Genomic DNA, 18243 nt, shown 5'->3' on the forward strand with positions numbered 1-18243 from the left:
CACACAAATGAATAAGTTAAATTTAACAAAAAAATTATTAACCAAACTAACAATAATAGAATTAACTCAATAAACTCAACACCTGAACACCAGCCTTAATGGGAACTCTATATTAACAACCAACTAATATACAGAGTATGTGGGGAAAAAACCCAAAGCATTACAGCCCAGGATGAAATGCCCCAAAAATCACCAAAATTCCCAAAAACCAATCCCCTCCACTCCCCCACATCAGTCATGTCAAGTTTGTCAGGGGAACACAAGACTGCCTTGGGGTTTGAATGGGGCTACCACTGCCCTTCACTTCCTTTATCCAGGAATTTCCACAATAAACCTCTAAAGTCTACTTTAGGGTTCACAAGTGCCCTTCTGGCACACGAGTCTTCTTCTTCGGACATCTTGTCTTGAGTGGTCTGTTGACCCTCCAAAACCCTCCTTAGGGTTCACAAGTGCCCTTCTGGCACAAGTCTCTTCTTTAGAAGAGCATAGGAGAGGCATTGGTCAATCCCACACACTCCACTGATGAACCTCTCTCAAAACTAGCATGCTGGGGTTTTTAAACTGCCCAATGCTGCCTCCAGTTTTCCCCATTGGAAGGGAGGTTAGCAGTTTCAGGCTCACTCTCCTGCAAGCCCATGGACTTTTAGCGCGCTATTCCCATGCTTTGACCACTGTCAAAATTTCCTAGTGGTAGCTTAGCACTACTACAGCTGTCAAATCCCCCAAAGCAAATTCAGTCCTTTGACAGCTGTCAAAGCCCCCCTAGTGGTTTCTAAGCACGACTACAGCTGTCAAATCCCAAGCAGCAAATTCAGTCCGGTCCTCAGTGAAAAATCAAAATAGTCAAGGTCCATAACAACATGCATTCGTAACACACGCTCATGTCCGTACAGAATCCTCCCTGGCATCATTCTGTCATGATTGCCCTTGTGTAAGCAACTCGCACTACGTATGCAGATTGTCTTTCAGAAGCCTGGGTAGTTTTCAATGGTCATCTGAAAATGTTTCCATACCCTGTCCCTTTAATGTATCATGTATTCTTTCCCCTTAGCAGTAGCTGACATAGTAACGTGTTGTGATCCTTTAAGGGTTATTTCCTAAATTCAAACCCGTACATTAATCTCAAACTCCTAATGTTCTCAAAGTAGTTACATGAGAGAGCTCAGTTGCACAGCTTTGGAATCGATGCAAATGATTTTCTTTTATTTTTGTTGTTACTATACAGAATATGTTGACAATACACCCAGAAAATGGTGTGCACTAATTTCTCTTCTGGATTATATGATTAACAGCAGAAGCTGACGTTGTGATTTACACACTTATTTTTTCCACTGTCCTCCACCACTTCTCTTGTGCTCTTTGATTATAGTTTCAGTGTGAATGAGGTTCTGCCAGCTGGACAAGACCCTCTCTAGACCGTGTGCAGGAGTGTAAAGGAAGTAAATCATGAAAATCTGTAGACACCATGGTTGAAGTAAAAACCCAAAATGCTGGAGAAGCTCAGCAGGTCGAACCAGATCCTTTATGTAGTAAAGGAAAAGATGCAGAACTGATATTTTAGGCTTGAGCCCCTCATCAAGGTATGGGAGAATGCCGGCAGATGACCAAACAAAATATTAAGGGTGGGGGGGGGGAAGAGGAGGGGTTGGTAAAGGCAGGAGATGATAGGTGTAAAAAGGAGGGAGGGGATAGCAGTGGATGGCTGAATGAGTAAGGGGGAAAGGAGGGGAGAACTGGAAAGGGGGAAGGGAAAGAAGGCGAGCAAGTTTAACAGAAAGCAGAGAAGTCAATGTTAAGGTCATTTGGCTGAAGAGTGCCCAGACGGAAAATAAGATGTTATTCTTCCAATCTGCAGGTGGTCAGGGTGGGATAGTACACAAGGCCATGGACACACGTGAGCTTGGGAGTGTGACTCAGAATTGAAATGGTTGGCTACTGGGAGGTCAGTGTTGTAAATGGAGTAGAGAGGAGGAGAAGGAAAAATGTCTCAGGTGGTGGGATCCTGTAGTAACTGCTGGAAATTCCAGCGGATGATGTGTTGGATGTGGAGGCTGGTAGGGTGATAGGTGAAGATGAGGGGAATTCCATGTTTGTTGCATCTGGGGCTGAGGGGGCCAGGACAGATGAGTGGGAAATGAAAGAGATGTGGGTGAGGATTGAGTTGATAGTGGTGGAGGGGAAGCCATGTTTATGGAAGAAGGCAGACATTTTAGAAGATTTGGACTGAAAGACCTCATCTTAGGAACAGAGGCAGTGGAGACAGAGACATTGAGAGAAGGAGATGAAATCCTTGCATGGGACAGGGTATGAGAATGTGTAGTCATGGTAGTTGTGGGAGTTAGAGAGTTTGGAGTGTATGTCGTTGGAAAGATTGTCTCTTGAGATGAGACAGAGAGATCCAGGAAGGGGAGGGTGTTATCAGAGATTGGGGTGATAGTTGGCTGCAAAGTAGATGAAGTTGACAAGCTCATTGTGGGTACATGAGGCAGCTCCAATGTAGTCATTGTTATACCAGAGGAAGAGTTGAGGAGTCTTGCCTATGTAGGCTTGTAGATTGCTCCTCAAAGCCCACAAATAGGCAGGTGTAGCTGGGATCCATGCAGGTACCCATAGCTACTCCTTTAATTTAGATGGAAGTGAGATGAGTTAAAGGAGAAGTTATTTAGAGTGAAGACAAGTTCTGCCAGGCAGAGGAGGGTGGTGCGAGAGGGTGACTGTTTGGGTCTTTGGTCCAGGAAGAAGCAAAGTGCTTTCAGGCCTTCTATGTGGGGGATGGAGTTATAAATGGATTTGGACATCCATCGTGAAGATGATGCAGTCCAATTTGGGGAATCTGAAGTCACTGAGGAGATGGGGGGGCATGTGAGATATTGCAGATGTAGGTGGGGAGGGATTGGACCAGGGGAGAAAAGATATGGCGAGCTCTCCACTGGCCACCGTGACAGAGGTGCACCAAAGAAAAGGTACAAGGACTGCCTAAAGAAATCTCTTGGTGCCTGCCACATTGACCACCGCCAGTGGGCTGATATCACCTCAAACCATGCATCTTGGCGCCTCACAGTTTGGCGGGCAGCAACCTCCTTTGAAGAAGACCGCAGAGCCCACCTCACTGACAAAAGGCAAAGGAGGAAAAACCCAACACCCAACCCCAACCAACCAATTTTCCCCTGCAGCCGCTGCAACCGTGTCTGCCTGTCCCTCATCGGACTTGTCAGCCACAAACGAGCCTGCAGCTGACGTGGACTTTTACCCCCTCCATAAATCTTCGTCCGCGAAGCCAAGCCAAAGAGGTGGGGAGGGATTGGACCACGGGAGAAAAGATTGAGACAAGGCGAGATGAAACATTCAGTGGGGCAAGAGTAGGCAGAAACAATGGGTCTACCTGGATAGTTAGGTTTGTGTATCTTGGGTAGAAGGTAGAAATAGGCAGTGCGGTGGTGGGAGAGAATGAAGTTGACAGTCATGGGGGGAGGAAGTGACCAGAGGTAATGAGGTTGTAGATGGTGTTGGAGATGGTGGCTTGATATATAGTGATGGGGTCCTGTGGAAGGTGGAGGTGACTGAAAGTTATCAACTGGCCTTGGCAAGGTAGAGGTCAGTGCACCAGTCCACAACAGCACCACCCTTGTCTGCAGATTTGATGGTGAGGTTGGGATTGATGCGAAGAGAGTGGAGGGCAGAGCATCCTGAAAAGTTGAGAGTGGTATACGAGAGGAGGGTGGTAAAGTTGAGGTGGTTGATGACTCGGCAGCCAGTTGGAAATAAAAAGGTCCAGAGCAGGCAGCTGGCCAGGACAAGGTGTCCAGGAGGAGGACGAGGAAGGCTTGAAGCAGGTGAAAGTATCTTGGATGGGGTGTAGAGAGTCACACTCATGGAATTAAGCCCAGAGGTGGAGGCGATGGAAGAAGAGTTCGACATGGCAGTGTGCATGGAACTCATTGAGGTGTGGGTGGAGGGGGATGAAGGTGAGGCCTCTACTGAGGATCGAGACTGTCGAGATCAGAGAGGATTGAAAAGAGCAAGCAGGGGTCAGAGTGGGAATTGGTGTGTGGAAAGTGCTGGGGAGGTCCAAGGATGGATCTGGAAACTGGATGAGGTTGAAGGGAGGAGGAGGAGGGTTGGAGGGGCTGGCAGGAGGAGAGTTTGGGAGATCTGGGGGGAGGTGGGGGTAGGGGAGGTCAGAGGGGAAGGATGGGGAAGGTTGGAGGGGGGATGAAGGGGAGGTTGGGGGGGAGTGTAGGGTGGGGAGTTGGCAGAGAGAGGGGAGGGAGATAAGATCTGAGGGTTAGGGGTTGAGAAGGAGAGAGGGGGAGATGGGGTAGAGTAGGGAGAGATCTAGGGGGATAGGAAGGAGTAGTGAGGGGGATAATTAAGTGGGGCCCAGTAGCGAGATCAGTGGCAGTCTGTGTCAGGAACCAAGTGGCAAGTCAACAATGGGAGGCTCCAGCATCTTCTCCTGTCATGTGGTGCGAGTTAGCAGTCAAGGTTTCAGGTGCTCTGGTGAGAAGGGGGTTGAGGTCCAGGTTTGAATGGGTGGCCATGACGTCAGGAGTACCATCAAGTTGGCGGACAGGGCCTGGGTAGGAGTAGCCAGCAATGGCATCGGGAGCTCCGTGGGATCAGCAGCCAGTGCCTGGGTAGGAGCCGGTGGTGATGGCATCAGGAGCTCTGTGGAGTTGGAGGCCCAGGTTAGAGTAGGTGGCCATGGCATTGGGAGCTTGGTAGGGTTAGTGACTGGAGTGTTGAAAGTTCTGTCAGTTGGGCAGCCGAGGGCAGGGCTCGTATTTGCAGCTGTGGCATTGGGAGATTCATGGGGTTGGCGACCGGGGCCTGGGCTTGGTTGGCAGCAGTGGCGTTGGGAGCTCTATGGGGTCAGTGGTCAAGGCCCTGGCTCGGGTCAGCAGCTATGGCACTGGGAGGTCCGTGGTGTCGGTAGCCAGGGCTTGGGTTGGTGGCAGTGGCATTGAGAGCTCCATCGGGTGGCGGCCGAGTCAAAGGCTTGGGTCAGTGGCCATGGAGTTTGGAGCTCCAGAGGACAAGCAGCTGGGGCCGAGATGGGGATCCACCTGGAGGGTTGCAAAGGCTGAAGTCTCAAGTAAAACGAGCTTACAGTCCTTGACAGACGCCAGGTGGGTGTAGAGCCGGGGGTTGAACACATGGTTCCAGCGACAGATGTAGTTTATAAGGGGTCTGCTGCAAGCCAATCTCCACGTGCAGCAATGTAATAAAATGTGCCTGCTTGTGTGCAGGAATTTTTTTAGATCCAATTTAGACAGCATGGTTACCATAAGGTGCCAAGGTTAGCATTGCAGATAGTGCAATGCTGATACAGCACCAGCATCCAGCACTGTCTGTAAGGAGTTTGTACAATCTCCCTGTGTCTGCGCGGGTTTCCTTCAGGTGCTCCAGTTTCCTCCCACCATTCAAAATGTACCAGGGTTATAGGTCAATTGGATGTTAATTGGGCGGCATGGACTTGTGGGCTGAAAGGGCCTGTAACTGTGCTGTATGTCTAAATTTAAATTTTAAAAATACTCTCCACATTTTGAGTGAGAGTGACCTGGATTTTTAATTTGCAAGCATTAAAGACACTTCTGTTCGTTCCTTGAGATTTGTCAAACAAGGGGCCAGAACAATTCATTTTGGAAAGCACCACTGATTTCCAATTTAAATATATGCTCATCTGTCATGAGTGTCTGTTATGAATGTGTGTGCCCTTGAGAGCCATGTCATGGAGCTAAATACTCTTTCCAAGATGAATCCTAAAGTTCTATTCAACAAAATAGGAAATTTCTCTACCTTCTTCATTAGATGTTTCACTGAATTCTCCTCTTGAGTTGAGAACAAATTTCTCCCATTTTCCCTCACTCGCAAATAACACTGGCAATGTTATCATCTGTCTTTGACCACTTAATTGACCTCCTAAATTGATCAACAAATTTCTTAAATTCTTTGAGCTTATCTTTAATCAAAAGTGTCTTATTTGAAGGTTTTGAATGTTTTTTCCCTCTCTGAATGCATACAAGGTCCTCAAGAGTCTTGGAAACAAAAAAAAACAATGTTGAAATTTATTGTCATGAACAAGTCATGAAATTTGGTGTTTTATGGCCGCGTCATAGTGCAAACATTCAAATTATAAACCATCTTACAACAATAATGTATATAAAAAAAGATGGAGACTAGGGTACCAAGAGAAGAATGATAAAATCCAAAGCTTCAGTCACACATGACATGAGTGTAAATTTGACTGGTGTATTATTAATACCAAGAGTGGTATAGAAGTCAGCACCCCCAAAAAAGCCTGAAGAATGGTAAAGAGTTGATGAAGAAAAGAATAGTGATGGCATATTTAAGAATTTTAGAGGCAGGAAAGATGAGAAATAAAATAGAAGAAAGAGAATTTGAAAAGGTATGAGGAACACTAAAAGAGTGGGGAAATGAATGCAGCTTTGAAGGGAAGGAACCAATAATTATTGAAAGAGAAGTTGCTAATGTTTGCGAATGTGGGTTTGAGGAGAACTACAAATTTAGAAAGGGAGAACAGAAGAACAGGCTGGTGTGATCCTGTGGAAGGAATGATGGCACAGTGGATTCAATCCTGACCTTAAGTGCTTGGAGTTTGCACAATCACTCGATGACTGCCGAGAATTTCTTTGGGGTGCTCTGTTTATTTTAACCCCACATCTCAAAGACTTGCAGGTTGGTAGATTAATAGGTCACTGTAAATTCCCCCCCCGTATATAAGCGAGGAATGGAATTTGGGGGGAATTGATAAGCATGTGGAGACCATTTTTAAAAATGAGATTAATGTAGGATTAGGGTAAATGAGTGGTTGATGGTCAGCACAGACCCAATGGACTGAAGCGCCTGCTTCATTCTGAATTGCTCTGATTCTGTGAATGAATTGTTTTAACGTTTGCCAATGCATTAGAAAATTGATATGTAAACTTCAAAAAGTTTCCTGTTGCTATTAAATCCACCTGCTGTATAAATGAGTAGACCTGGCACAGTAGAAAATGGCAGAGAGGGAAATACATTGGCATGGGTGAAGTCTTAGTTCTAATGATATCCTATGATTATTCTGACAGCTGATATTATATCTGGCACACAGTTATCTTCAACCATGTATAAAATGACTGAGAAGCAAATGCTAAAAATTGTTCTGTTGTTAATGCTTTATGTTTCTTTCATTCCAACAGCAAACAAATATATCAGAGCAGAAAATCTTTCAATAAAGGATTCAATATGCAGAATAAACACACATTCAATTGCAAAAAAGGCATCCAGACTTAGTCAAGTTATTAAATATGAAACTGGAATTCTTCCAAAAGTAAGTTGTTTAAACAGCATACAACAATAAGTATTTTTATGATGTATAGCACAAGTAAAACTATAGTGAACCTCGTCAACAGTATTGGAATGCACAGTGAAAAAAGCAGAAAATTCAGTTTGTACTGGAATGAATTTGACTTTTTTCATAGAAAAAAAACAAATCTGATTCCATTTCTACTCTTTGGAGTTTGGGCTTTATTGCTTTACCGAAGGAAACAAATAGCATGTGCATTGAATATCAGATTATGTGTTTTTCTACTTAAACTTTTGAAAGATCAGTGAAGCAAAATCTTCATTAAAAATTTCTGGTTGACACTGCATTTCTATAAGGAAGAGCAGTGGCGGAAAAGATGGGAATGTGTTTCTGCTCCTTTACAAAAGAGATGAATGCAAATATATTTAAGCTACCTCAAATAATTTAGTGCAAATTTAATTTAAGATTTTTGGCTTCAAACAAAATGTGAAATGTTATCTCTTGACTATAAAGCTTGAATCTTCAGTTGTATTATTAAATAATTTATTAAAATGAAAAAGAGAATAACTAAATAAATTCTCAGAAAAGAATTAAACAAAGGATAATATGATAACATAAAGTGCAAAAATGGGAGCACAGAAAGCAAAGTGATGTTAACACACCACTCAAGGCTACAGGTATTTTTGATAGTTTCAAATCTTTGCTAATAATCTGCTTTTGAGTTTTACCGTTAAATTTAGTGAATTTGATACAATAACAATTTTCTCACACCGTTTATCTGAATCCATGTTGTATTTGTTTGCTGGAGTGAAACAAGGGCACTATGATGAGAGAAGAGTAGAGAATGATACTCGATTCTGAGCATAAGTTGCTCTATCAAGTGAACCCTATGATATATGGTGACTAATTCATGTTAAATACATTTTATTTGCAGTCTTGAAAGAGTTTTGTTTGAAAATCATAAGTTTACATGTGGATCTTGAATGCGATGATGTTATTCTGTTGAATATGATCAGACATTTCTCTGGAAATCTTCACTTACCTATAAAACGAGTTAAAATATGACATTTGTACTCCAGCTAATGGGATACAAATTCATACTTGGTTATGTCGGTTACAAATACTGCCTGATTGCCAGTTCTGAAATATGAAAATGTAGTGGAATGAACACAATACCATGGATGCATAGGTGGGGGTGGATGATGTTTATGCAGACTGAGAATAGAATGACTGTGACGGCAGAGAAAGCTGTGGATTTTCATTGTGTAGTTTGGAGAAAAAGGGTGGCTACTTTGGCTTTATCATTCAGATTTCCCTAGGAATTTAGGGCCAATCTACATAGATAAGCAAGACACTGCTGTCTTCTGGCAGAGGTCCTCTTTGCCTTCTCAGGAGAGTAGGTTAAAATGCAAACAGCAGAAAGGCAGTGGGTTTATATAGGTCAGTTGTTTCAACTATTTTACCTGGGGAAAATTAGAAACATTTACAGAAAGAGATTTTTTTTTTGTACAGGTTTGTGCTTCTATATCACAGATTAATGAACCTATTTCCAATCAATGAACTTTCACCAGAATTGAAGGAAGGTGGCATGAATTGCCATGCTCTTTTCACAGGTCCTTGCACTTTAGAAGAAGAATGACCTCTAATCATGCCCTAAACTAATGCATTTCTGAGAAGATTTGGGTAATCTCCTGGGAAAAAAAAATTACTGGAATTTGATATCCTCAGTCACCTGAATTATTTCTTATTGGGGGAATTTAGAAGATGTAAGACCTAAAATAAGGCTGTTGAAATATCAATTAAAATTCGTTAAGCTCACTTTAGCAGTGGCCAGGAAATGCATAGCAATTACTTGGAAACCTGATTCCCAATTAGGTTTAACCTGCTGGAGAAGATCACTTATAACCTCAGAAACAGGTATGAGGTATTTTTAAGAATATGGAATTCATACCTAAGGTACATTGGGGAAAATCTTTAACGATTCCCCCCCTCCTGTCTCTTAACCCTGCCCCCCCCCCCCCCCCCCAGTGCTTGCAGCACTGAGGACCCTAGATAAATCAGGTTATTTGTCTTTTGATGGGAGTGAGGTTTATCCTTAGGTGAAGCCAATCTTTTATTTTTCTTACTCTTTCTTTTTTCTTACTTTTTCTTATTTTGTTTTCCTTTCTTTCAATTATCTTTCTATTATCTTTTTTTCACCCTTTGATCCAACATGGACATTGAATTTGCATTTTTTTGTAGTATTTTTTCTTAAAATTATTGAATCACGTTAACTCTTTTTTTCACTTTCTTCAATATCAACATGAGAATCAATGTTTGTTATTATTGCTATTGATGGTTTTTTGAGTATTCTTCATTTTGACTGCATGCTGATTGAAAATTCTCAAAATAAAATATTTTTAAAAAGTTATTACCTCCTGACCTAACCTTGATCTGGCCTTAAGACACTTAAAACTATGAGGTTCATGTATTTTTAGGGCAACGTGCTGAACAATGTGGGCAGGATTTCTGTAGAAGTGGCAGTTGGACACCAGGGTACAGTGCGACAGAGCTATAGTTTGCTGCAGTTTGGAATGACAGTTTATTTGTGCGGTCGGCAAGTTCCCAAGATTCAGTCAGAAACTTTCAATAATTGCAGTGGACCATTGCATAATGGCTCATACCACTGGGCAGACTGTATTTTAATCCTTTTCTTACTTTAGAATAGCACATAGTGTCCTTCTGTTGCTTTAACACTCCAATGGTCACAAATCCAATGTGTGAGGCTTCGTCTGCCCCCAATACCAGCAAAAAAATATGTAATCAGTGTGATTGCTGGAAAATGCAGTTCTGTCTGGTCAGTGCTACTTTCCCATTCTGACAGAGCAGAGAGAATAAAGACCAAACTCTCTTTCCTACCAGCAGTAAGATTAAAATATATTAATTAAATCACACTTGTAAATGGTATAGGTTAATTTATTAGCCTGATTTTGTGATTATTTAACCAAATTTTTTTGCAATTTAACAGGGTTTTTTTTTCTTTTACTGATAGACTAAAGACAAAGATTACGATGATTTGGTAACACTTTTCAATATTATTGAGAAAGATATCTCAACACTGAAGAAAAATGTGGGGAACTATATAATCAATGTGGAGGTAACAAAATTAGTATTCTTTTTATATTCTTGTCCTTTTACTGATATACTTGTTTTCATCCATCCCACTTTGCCATTTACTTTAGCTCGCATTTTGCTCTTACATATTTATTCTTCCTTTACTTTGATGTTTCTGCTGTGTTTTCATTTTGTATTATATCTAACATACATAAAAATGGTGAAGACTGCATTTTGTCCTTTCGGAAATGTATTTATTTTCTTTAAGCATACTGAGTTCACATGTCTGCAAACTAGCCTGCAGTGTCAGCCAAAGAACAAAACAGCAATAGGAGATGTCTTCAAAAGCACTATGGCTTCCTGCTGACTTGGGGAATATAGCCATCAAATATATTCCTCAAATTCTTTATATTACTACATAAGTTTATATATATATAACTACATCCCTCCCTTCTCCACAAAAATTAGTTCAATATAATTTTACAAAACCTTTCATGTAGTCTAGAGATCTCCCTTCTTAGTTGAACATCTGATTCCACTTGAGGCAATACAAGTTCTTTTGTGTATTACCCACAGGATTGATGGTCCATCATCAACACTGGAACCTGTATTCCTTTATCATTACTCATCTTGGACACCAGACAGAGAACGTCTGTATATCCGAGGTATTTCCACGCTTTAAAAAAAAATGGCTTCTTCATAAACTCTCAAAGTTAAAGCCAATCTTTGAACTCATGGGGGAATCATTTAAGGCACTGACTTCATTTCATGGGACAGAGTAACTGAGGTTTGTAATCTGTTTTTGATAGAGAAGAGACATCCAAAAATATAGTAATGGAAATTAGCACTGCAAACCTGATGGCTGACAATTCTTTATCCCGCTGAGAATTTTTTTTTCTCTGCTGCAATCACTGGGCACAAATTTATTGGGTTTTCAGAACATTTATCATCAGTGGGCTAACACACCATTAATGCATATGGTGAAGTAACACATGATAAGATGATCTCTCTGTTAAGTCATGGACTAGCAGATCACCATTTTTTTGGAATGCACAAGAGCCTTTTTCTTAATCTTCAATCCACCACGACTTCACATCTTTTTACAATTTATGTAGCAGCTCAAAGAACATTGGTAGAGCTTTTAGCATCTCTTGAAATGAGTATAGCCTTTTAGCATCTATACAGTGTCTCAAGTAATGCACTTCATTTGGGAAAAAAAGAGCACTTCCTTTAAACATAAGCCTGCCTTTCTAATCTGCTCAACATTTCTTCCGCATTCTGCAGATTTTTTTAAAAAATGTTGTTTTAGCGGTAACAGCAAGTTTACAGGCACTTCTGGCCCACGAGTGTGCGCCATGCAAATACACTCATGAGACTAATTATCCTACTAACCCCGTACATCTTTGGAATGCGGGAGAAAACTGGAGCACCCAGAGAAAACCCACGCAGATGTGAAGAGAATGTACAAGCTCCTTACAGACAGTTTCGGATTTAAATGTTTGTCAGTTTCGGATTTAAATGTTTGTCTTTTCAGGCTCCCTTAACATTTTATTCAAGTCTACATTAACTCTCAAAATGCCCTGAAACAACTCTTTTGGGGTTCTCTGAAGGGTAACAGGTGTGAAAAATACTCTAAAGCAGGGGTGTCAAACTCAAATTCACGGAGGGCCAAAATTAAAAACTTGGACTAAGTCGAGGGCCGAACTAAATATTTATTGAAAATTTTCAACAACATCTGCATGTTTTCTCTTCTTTCAACATATGTAATGTTAAACTTTTTCTTATTAAAATAAATGCTTAATAATAGTTTTGGATAAACTCTTTCCAGAAGCATTAACAAATGAGAAATAAAATATTCAATAAATAATATTTCTCTATAGAGGATTTGTCAAATGTTGCTAGTGTGCTGTCGAATAGTAAAATCTGAGGGCTATTGAGAATGTGTGAGAATAACATGATTCCTGAAACAATCCAATGGGTAACTGATTGTGGGCATGAACTCTAGCAGGGTTATTTGCCGTGCTCTTTTTTCCATTGGTACAGATATCCTTTGATTTACACACTTTTCAAGTTTTATGCCTAATGAGCTTGTATCCAGGTGCAGGACCATTTTTAACCAGGAATATATTTATCACTGTGACATGAAACTATTGGAAGATCGTTTTATCCTGAGATTAAAGTTCATAATCCTTACTCAGGCCTGTGTGCTGGAGGGCGGGGTTTGCAGGTGATCGGGTTGGACAACGACAGAGCGGGGGCATCGGCTCTCGCTGCATGGCGGCATCTCGGCGGATCAGCGGCCCCATCACCGTGAGTCGCGGGTCGGCCTGCGGCAGGGAGGGGGAGTGGGCAACGGTCCTGGCGAGGTCAGGCCCCCCCTGAGTTTCTGCTGGACCCCCCTTGACCTGCTGAGTTTCTCCTGGACCCCCCTTGACCTGCTGAGTTTCTCCCGGACCTCCCTTGACCTGCTGAGTTTCTCCCGGACCCCCCTTGACCTGCTGAGTTTCTCCCGGACCCCCTCCCCTTGACCTTCTGAGTTTCTCCCGGACCCCTCCCCCTTGACCTGCTGAGTTTCTCTCGGACCCCCCTTTGACCTGCTGAGTTTCTCCTGGATCCCCCTTTGACCTGCTGAGTTTCTCCCGGACCCCCTTTGACCTGCTGAGTTTCTCCCTTCTGGTGTTTTTATGAGAACCACAGACTTTCGCTCATACATTGATGAGGGGGATCAAGGGCCAAACATTGTCAGGTACCTCTCTGCTGGATAAAGGATACGGTTTAACCCGCTGAGTTTCTCCAGTGTTGGGTTTTCACGAGGTAGAGTCAAAGGGCCGAAGGGCCTGTTTCTGATCTGTAATGTTCTACGGACCCTGCTCTTCTTTCCGTGCCGGTGTCCCAGGACCTTTCCAGGGCAGTCTCCGCGCTCAGGACCGCGCTGGGATCCCGGTCAGCGGTGGAGGAGCAGGTGAGCGTGGCTAATCCCGATCCAGCCCACACCACTCCCGAGATTGGCGGGGGGGTTCCACCCTACCTGCCCAACCAGCCTCGCTCTCCACGTGTACTCCGGGCACCCGCTGCTGGTCCGGTGGGAAGGCGCAGGGCGGCCGGCGGCCGACACCCCCATCGCCCGGCGGGGAGCCCCAATCTTCCCTCCGGCGTCGCGAATCCATCTGAAGCTCCAAGAAACGCTGTGCCACTGGGGTTCCGGGCGCTGGGAAGCGGCCTTGGCTTCCCCTGACACCGGCCAGGCCACGCTGCGGTGGGGGGTGGGGGTGGGCGGGGGGACGCGACAGCGTGTTTATAAAACTACCCACCACTCCTTTTCAAGGACCAAGATTTTTCTCTCTCTCTCTCACCCTGGGACACAGCGGTTACTGTGCATGCGCTATACTGGCGCGGCCGCCAGCGGGCCACCTCTAATACATTTTTGAAATGATCTTGCGGGCCAAATATAATTGGCCCGCAGGCCAGAGTTTGACATGTGTGCTCTAAAGAAAGCCAGTTAATTGTGACTTATCCTGTTGACCATCAAAACATTACTGGACTGATCCTTTCAAACAGCAATGTTATTGCAGAATTCCTATCCAGCTTGATAAACTGCTGCCTTCCAGATAAAACTACAAATAACTTTTCTATTTTTTGAATGAGATTTTGTTCCAGAGACAAGACTCAATCAACATTCATTTTCTAATTTCCACTAATTCTGATGAATCTGCCATGCACCTATCAATTGGCACAATTATATGCTGCCTATTTAGTGTATAAACAGGATCTATTATTTTCTCTCAGAGAACCCCATTCATCCAGGTCTCCAATTTTGATTTCATTGCCTCAGGCAGTAACTTGGGTAGAGGAACCATGGTGAAGCTCTCATGTGGCCTTATAGGGTCCAGTTCAGCTTTGAAAATTGCTTTATCTCTCCTTAGCACATCCTGTAATATTCCTTCCTCACCCATCTTAACATGAAGAGCATTCCTCTAAACCAGGGGAATTTTTTTCACAGCCTCTTCCTCATGGATTGGTTTGGAATTTTCAAAAACTAGTAGTTTTAACTTCATCTTGCTACTTCAGCATCATGCCAGCAGCTCTATCCACTTCATTTTTTAGCCCAGGAAGTTTTCTTATTTAGATCTCCATTTATGAATTCAGATGTAATGGTTTTTTTTAGCCACCCAGCTGCATATTCAGTCTGATTCATGTCTGCAACACTGGCTCAAATTTCACATCTTTGACCTGCACTTCATGGTAACAGTGAGTGGTTTTAATTTTGGTAAGTCAGTCCTATTTTCATTAAAACTTCTTTATGTTACTGTCTCCGCTTGACTCCTTGACGTGATGAGAATAATGGAAAATTTTAGTGGCTAATATATTACTTTCATTCACTGCTCAACTTTATGCTCATTCCTCAAAGTTTAGGGTGTGCGCTCTTTCAAACAACAAATGTGATATTTTATTGCCTTAAACAGCTTTGCAGCCTTGCACCATTTCATCAGATGCAAGGATCGACAACGAGATAGACAACAGACTCGCCAAGGCAAATAGCGCCTTTGGAAGACTACACAAAAGAGTCTGGAAAAACAACCAACTGAAAAACCTCACAAAGATAAGCGTATACAGAGCCGTTGTCATACCCACACTCCTGTTCGGCTCCGAATCATGGGTCCTCTACCGGCATCACCTACGGCTCCTAGAACACTTCCACCAGCGTTGCCTCCGCTCCATCCTCAACATTCATTGGAGCGCTTTCATCCCTAACGTCGAAGTACTCGAGATGGCAGAGGTCGACAGCATCGAGTCCACGCTGCTGAAGATCCAGCTGCGCTGGGTGGGTCACGTCTCCAGAATGGAGGACCATCGCCTTCCCAAGATCGTGTTATATGGCGAGCTCTCCACTGGCCACCGTGACAGAGGTGCACCAAAGAAAAGGTACAAGGACTGCCTAAAGAAATCTCTTGGTGCCTGCCACATTGACCACCGCCAGTGGGCTGATATTGCCTCGAACCGTGCATCTTGGCGCCTCACAGTTTGGCGGGCAGCAACCTCCTTTGAAGAAGACCGCAGAGCCCACCTCACTGACAAAAGGCAAAGGAGGAAAAACCCAACACCCAACCCCAACCAACCAATTTTCCCCTGCAACCGCTGCAACCGTGTCTGCCTGTCCCGCATCGGACTTATCAGCCACAAACGTGCCTGCAGCTGACGTGGACATTTACCCCCTCCATAAATCTTCGTCCGAGAAGCCAAGCCAAAGAAGAAACAGCTTTAGGACAGCATGCATTTCCCTCTACAGCTGTATCAGCCTTAGTTTACCTTATTTAAAATTATCTTAATTTATTTCAGGACAGTGCATGGTTGACATAGCAGTTAGTGCATCACCTTTACAGCACCAGCGGGACCGGACTGAAGTTTGAATCCCGCATTGTCTACAAGTAGTTTGCATGTTCTCCATGTCTGTTTGGCTTTTCCCCGAGGACTCCAGTTTCTGCCCACCATTCAAAAAAGTACCATGGGGGTGTAGGTTAATGGGGTGTAAATTGGGTAGCAAGGACTCGACCGTATTGAACGTCTAATTTTTTAAAAAAGTGCAGTTTGCCACATGTCCACAATGCATAATTTTATTTTGAAAAGCTGGTTTCACTTGCAAATTCTGTATGTTTCCACATGTGAATTCCATTGGATCCCATCCTATTTCTCCCACCCTCCAAAATCCATACAGGGTTTGGTGTATTTGGGTGATGCGGGCTCGTGGGCCAGAAAAGGCTGAATCTCTAAAATAAAAAATAACAATCAACAGCTCTGTGGTGATGTTGTTTAGAGCAGACTTTTTTGTTGGACTTCTCTTCCCCTGTTTTCTCTTGGCAAAAGAGTTTCATTTTGGTCCAACCTGCCTTTAAAAACTATTTTTTTGGGTCGTATGTTAACATTCAAAAAAGGAGAAATTCATCCTTCAGTTGTTCATTTATTTTCTCCAAGCCCATTGAGCTCAGATGTCTGCCAGATGCAGAGATCAACTAAAATGGGACATGCAAAGATGAAAACAGTGACCAAAGACTAGCCTCCAAAAACACAATCAGCCCTACTGGAGAACAACATGTCTAATGAAATATATTACTACTTTCCATTTAGGCCCCACTGTGTCATTTAGATTTTTTCAACCTTTCCCTTATTCACTGCTTTTCTCTTGTTTCACTTATCAGGAATGAGCCTTGTAGATTTTGAGTTCAGGATAAGTGTTAGAATTTTTGGGATAACTGAAGAGATCAGACACTACCTTAGTTAAAAGGTTATAATTTTACATAAATTCCTCCTGCCCCACCCCTCCAGTAAACCTTATTTGATTTATGGTGGTTTACTGCTCTTGTATCTTTTAAATGACACTCTGACATTCAATAATATTAGACCTATTTTAATATGTGCTTGTTATTAACCACAATTATAAATACTTTCAGGATAAAATACAGTCCACATTGCTGTTGACTGCTACATAACAGATAATATGTTCTTTTTAATATGCATCAACTTGATTAATCCAAAAGGAAAATATATAAAAATAACAATTGGAATTTATTGTTAAATAGTGTTTCAATTTCATACAGTCGAAGTTTGACAGTGAGAATCCCAATGAGCTCAAATGATTTTTCTTATTTGTTTAGAATCAAATATTATGTGAATAAATTTATATTTTAGACATACATACAGCACAGTTACAGGCCCTTTCAGCCCAGGAGCCCATGCTACCCAATTACACCCAATTGACCTACAACCCCGGTATGTTTTGAAGGGTGGGAGGAAACCAGAACACCTGGAGAAAGCCTACACAGACACAGGGAGAACGTTCAAACTCCTTACAGACTGTGCTAGATTCAATCCCCAGACGCTGACACTGTAAGAGTGTTATGCTAACCGAGCCACCCTTAAACTATTTATTAAACTATATAGATTCTGCCCACTCTTCCAATGTCTATGCTCAGTTGGGCTGCTTGCATGTTAGATTCATTTCATTATTATAACTTTGGAAACTAATGAAGCTTAGCGAGTGTGTAGATATTTAGTCTTAACTCATTTAGAATAAATGGGTTAATTCATCGCACACATTAGTGGTTCATACAATGGTAAACCACAAAATAATTTTATAGCCTAAAGTACATTTCCCTTTATGTGATTTTTCTTTTTGCTTAATCACAACATTTTATGAATATGTAATAATATAAGGTAATATACCTGTAAAAGTAACAGTTTAAAAAGCTTCATTTCATTGCTATAGCTTTGCAAACCAATGATGCTTAGCGGGTGTGTAGATATTTAGAGTCTTAACCCATTTATTCTAAATGGGTTAATGTAGAAGTCATATACCTGTAAAAGTAGAAGTTATATACCTGTAAAAGTAACAGTTTAAAAGGCTTCATTTCATTACTATAACTGTGGAAACTAATGAACCTTAGTGAGTGTGTAGATATTTAGTCTTAACTCATTTAGAATAAATGGGTTAATTCATCACACACATTAGTGGTTCATGCAGTGGTAAACCACAAAATAATTTCATAGCCTAAAGTACTTTTCCCTTCATGTGATTTTTCTTTTTTTGCTTAATCACAACATTTTATGAATACGTAATGTTGAAGTTAATATACTGTAGCTGTAAAATTAACAGTTTATCATAAAAATTTATTAAATAGAAATTGTTGAATCACAAGACAAAGGCAGCTATGCTAGGTTTTTAACTATTTTATGCTTTCATCATTATCAGTTCAAAAGCCACTCTTTTGCATAAATTATATTCCGAAAAAAAGCATTCTCCACTAATATGTATGCAAGTATGCAAGAATGTTGTTCATGTTCATGCAAAA

The 18243-nt window shown here is 42.1% G+C and overlaps 1 protein-coding gene across 10 annotated transcripts in view; it reads left to right on the top strand.

The window, feature by feature from the left end:
• Positions 1–18243, top strand: part of arhgef37 (Rho guanine nucleotide exchange factor (GEF) 37) — a 148130-nt gene that overhangs the window by 100634 nt on the left and 29253 nt on the right. For all 10 annotated transcript variants that reach the window (XM_069898758.1, XM_069898759.1, XM_069898757.1 and 7 more), the window contains 2 exons: positions 7200–7330; positions 10338–10442. In XM_069898758.1, coding sequence (XP_069754859.1) covers positions 7200–7330; positions 10338–10442 — 236 coding nt within the window. The remainder of the gene's footprint in view (positions 1–7199; positions 7331–10337; positions 10443–18243) is intronic.

Source organism: Narcine bancroftii, chromosome 9, assembly GCF_036971445.1.
Source record: "Narcine bancroftii isolate sNarBan1 chromosome 9, sNarBan1.hap1, whole genome shotgun sequence".
In the NCBI taxonomy this organism is placed as follows: Eukaryota; Metazoa; Chordata; class Chondrichthyes; order Torpediniformes; family Narcinidae; genus Narcine; species Narcine bancroftii.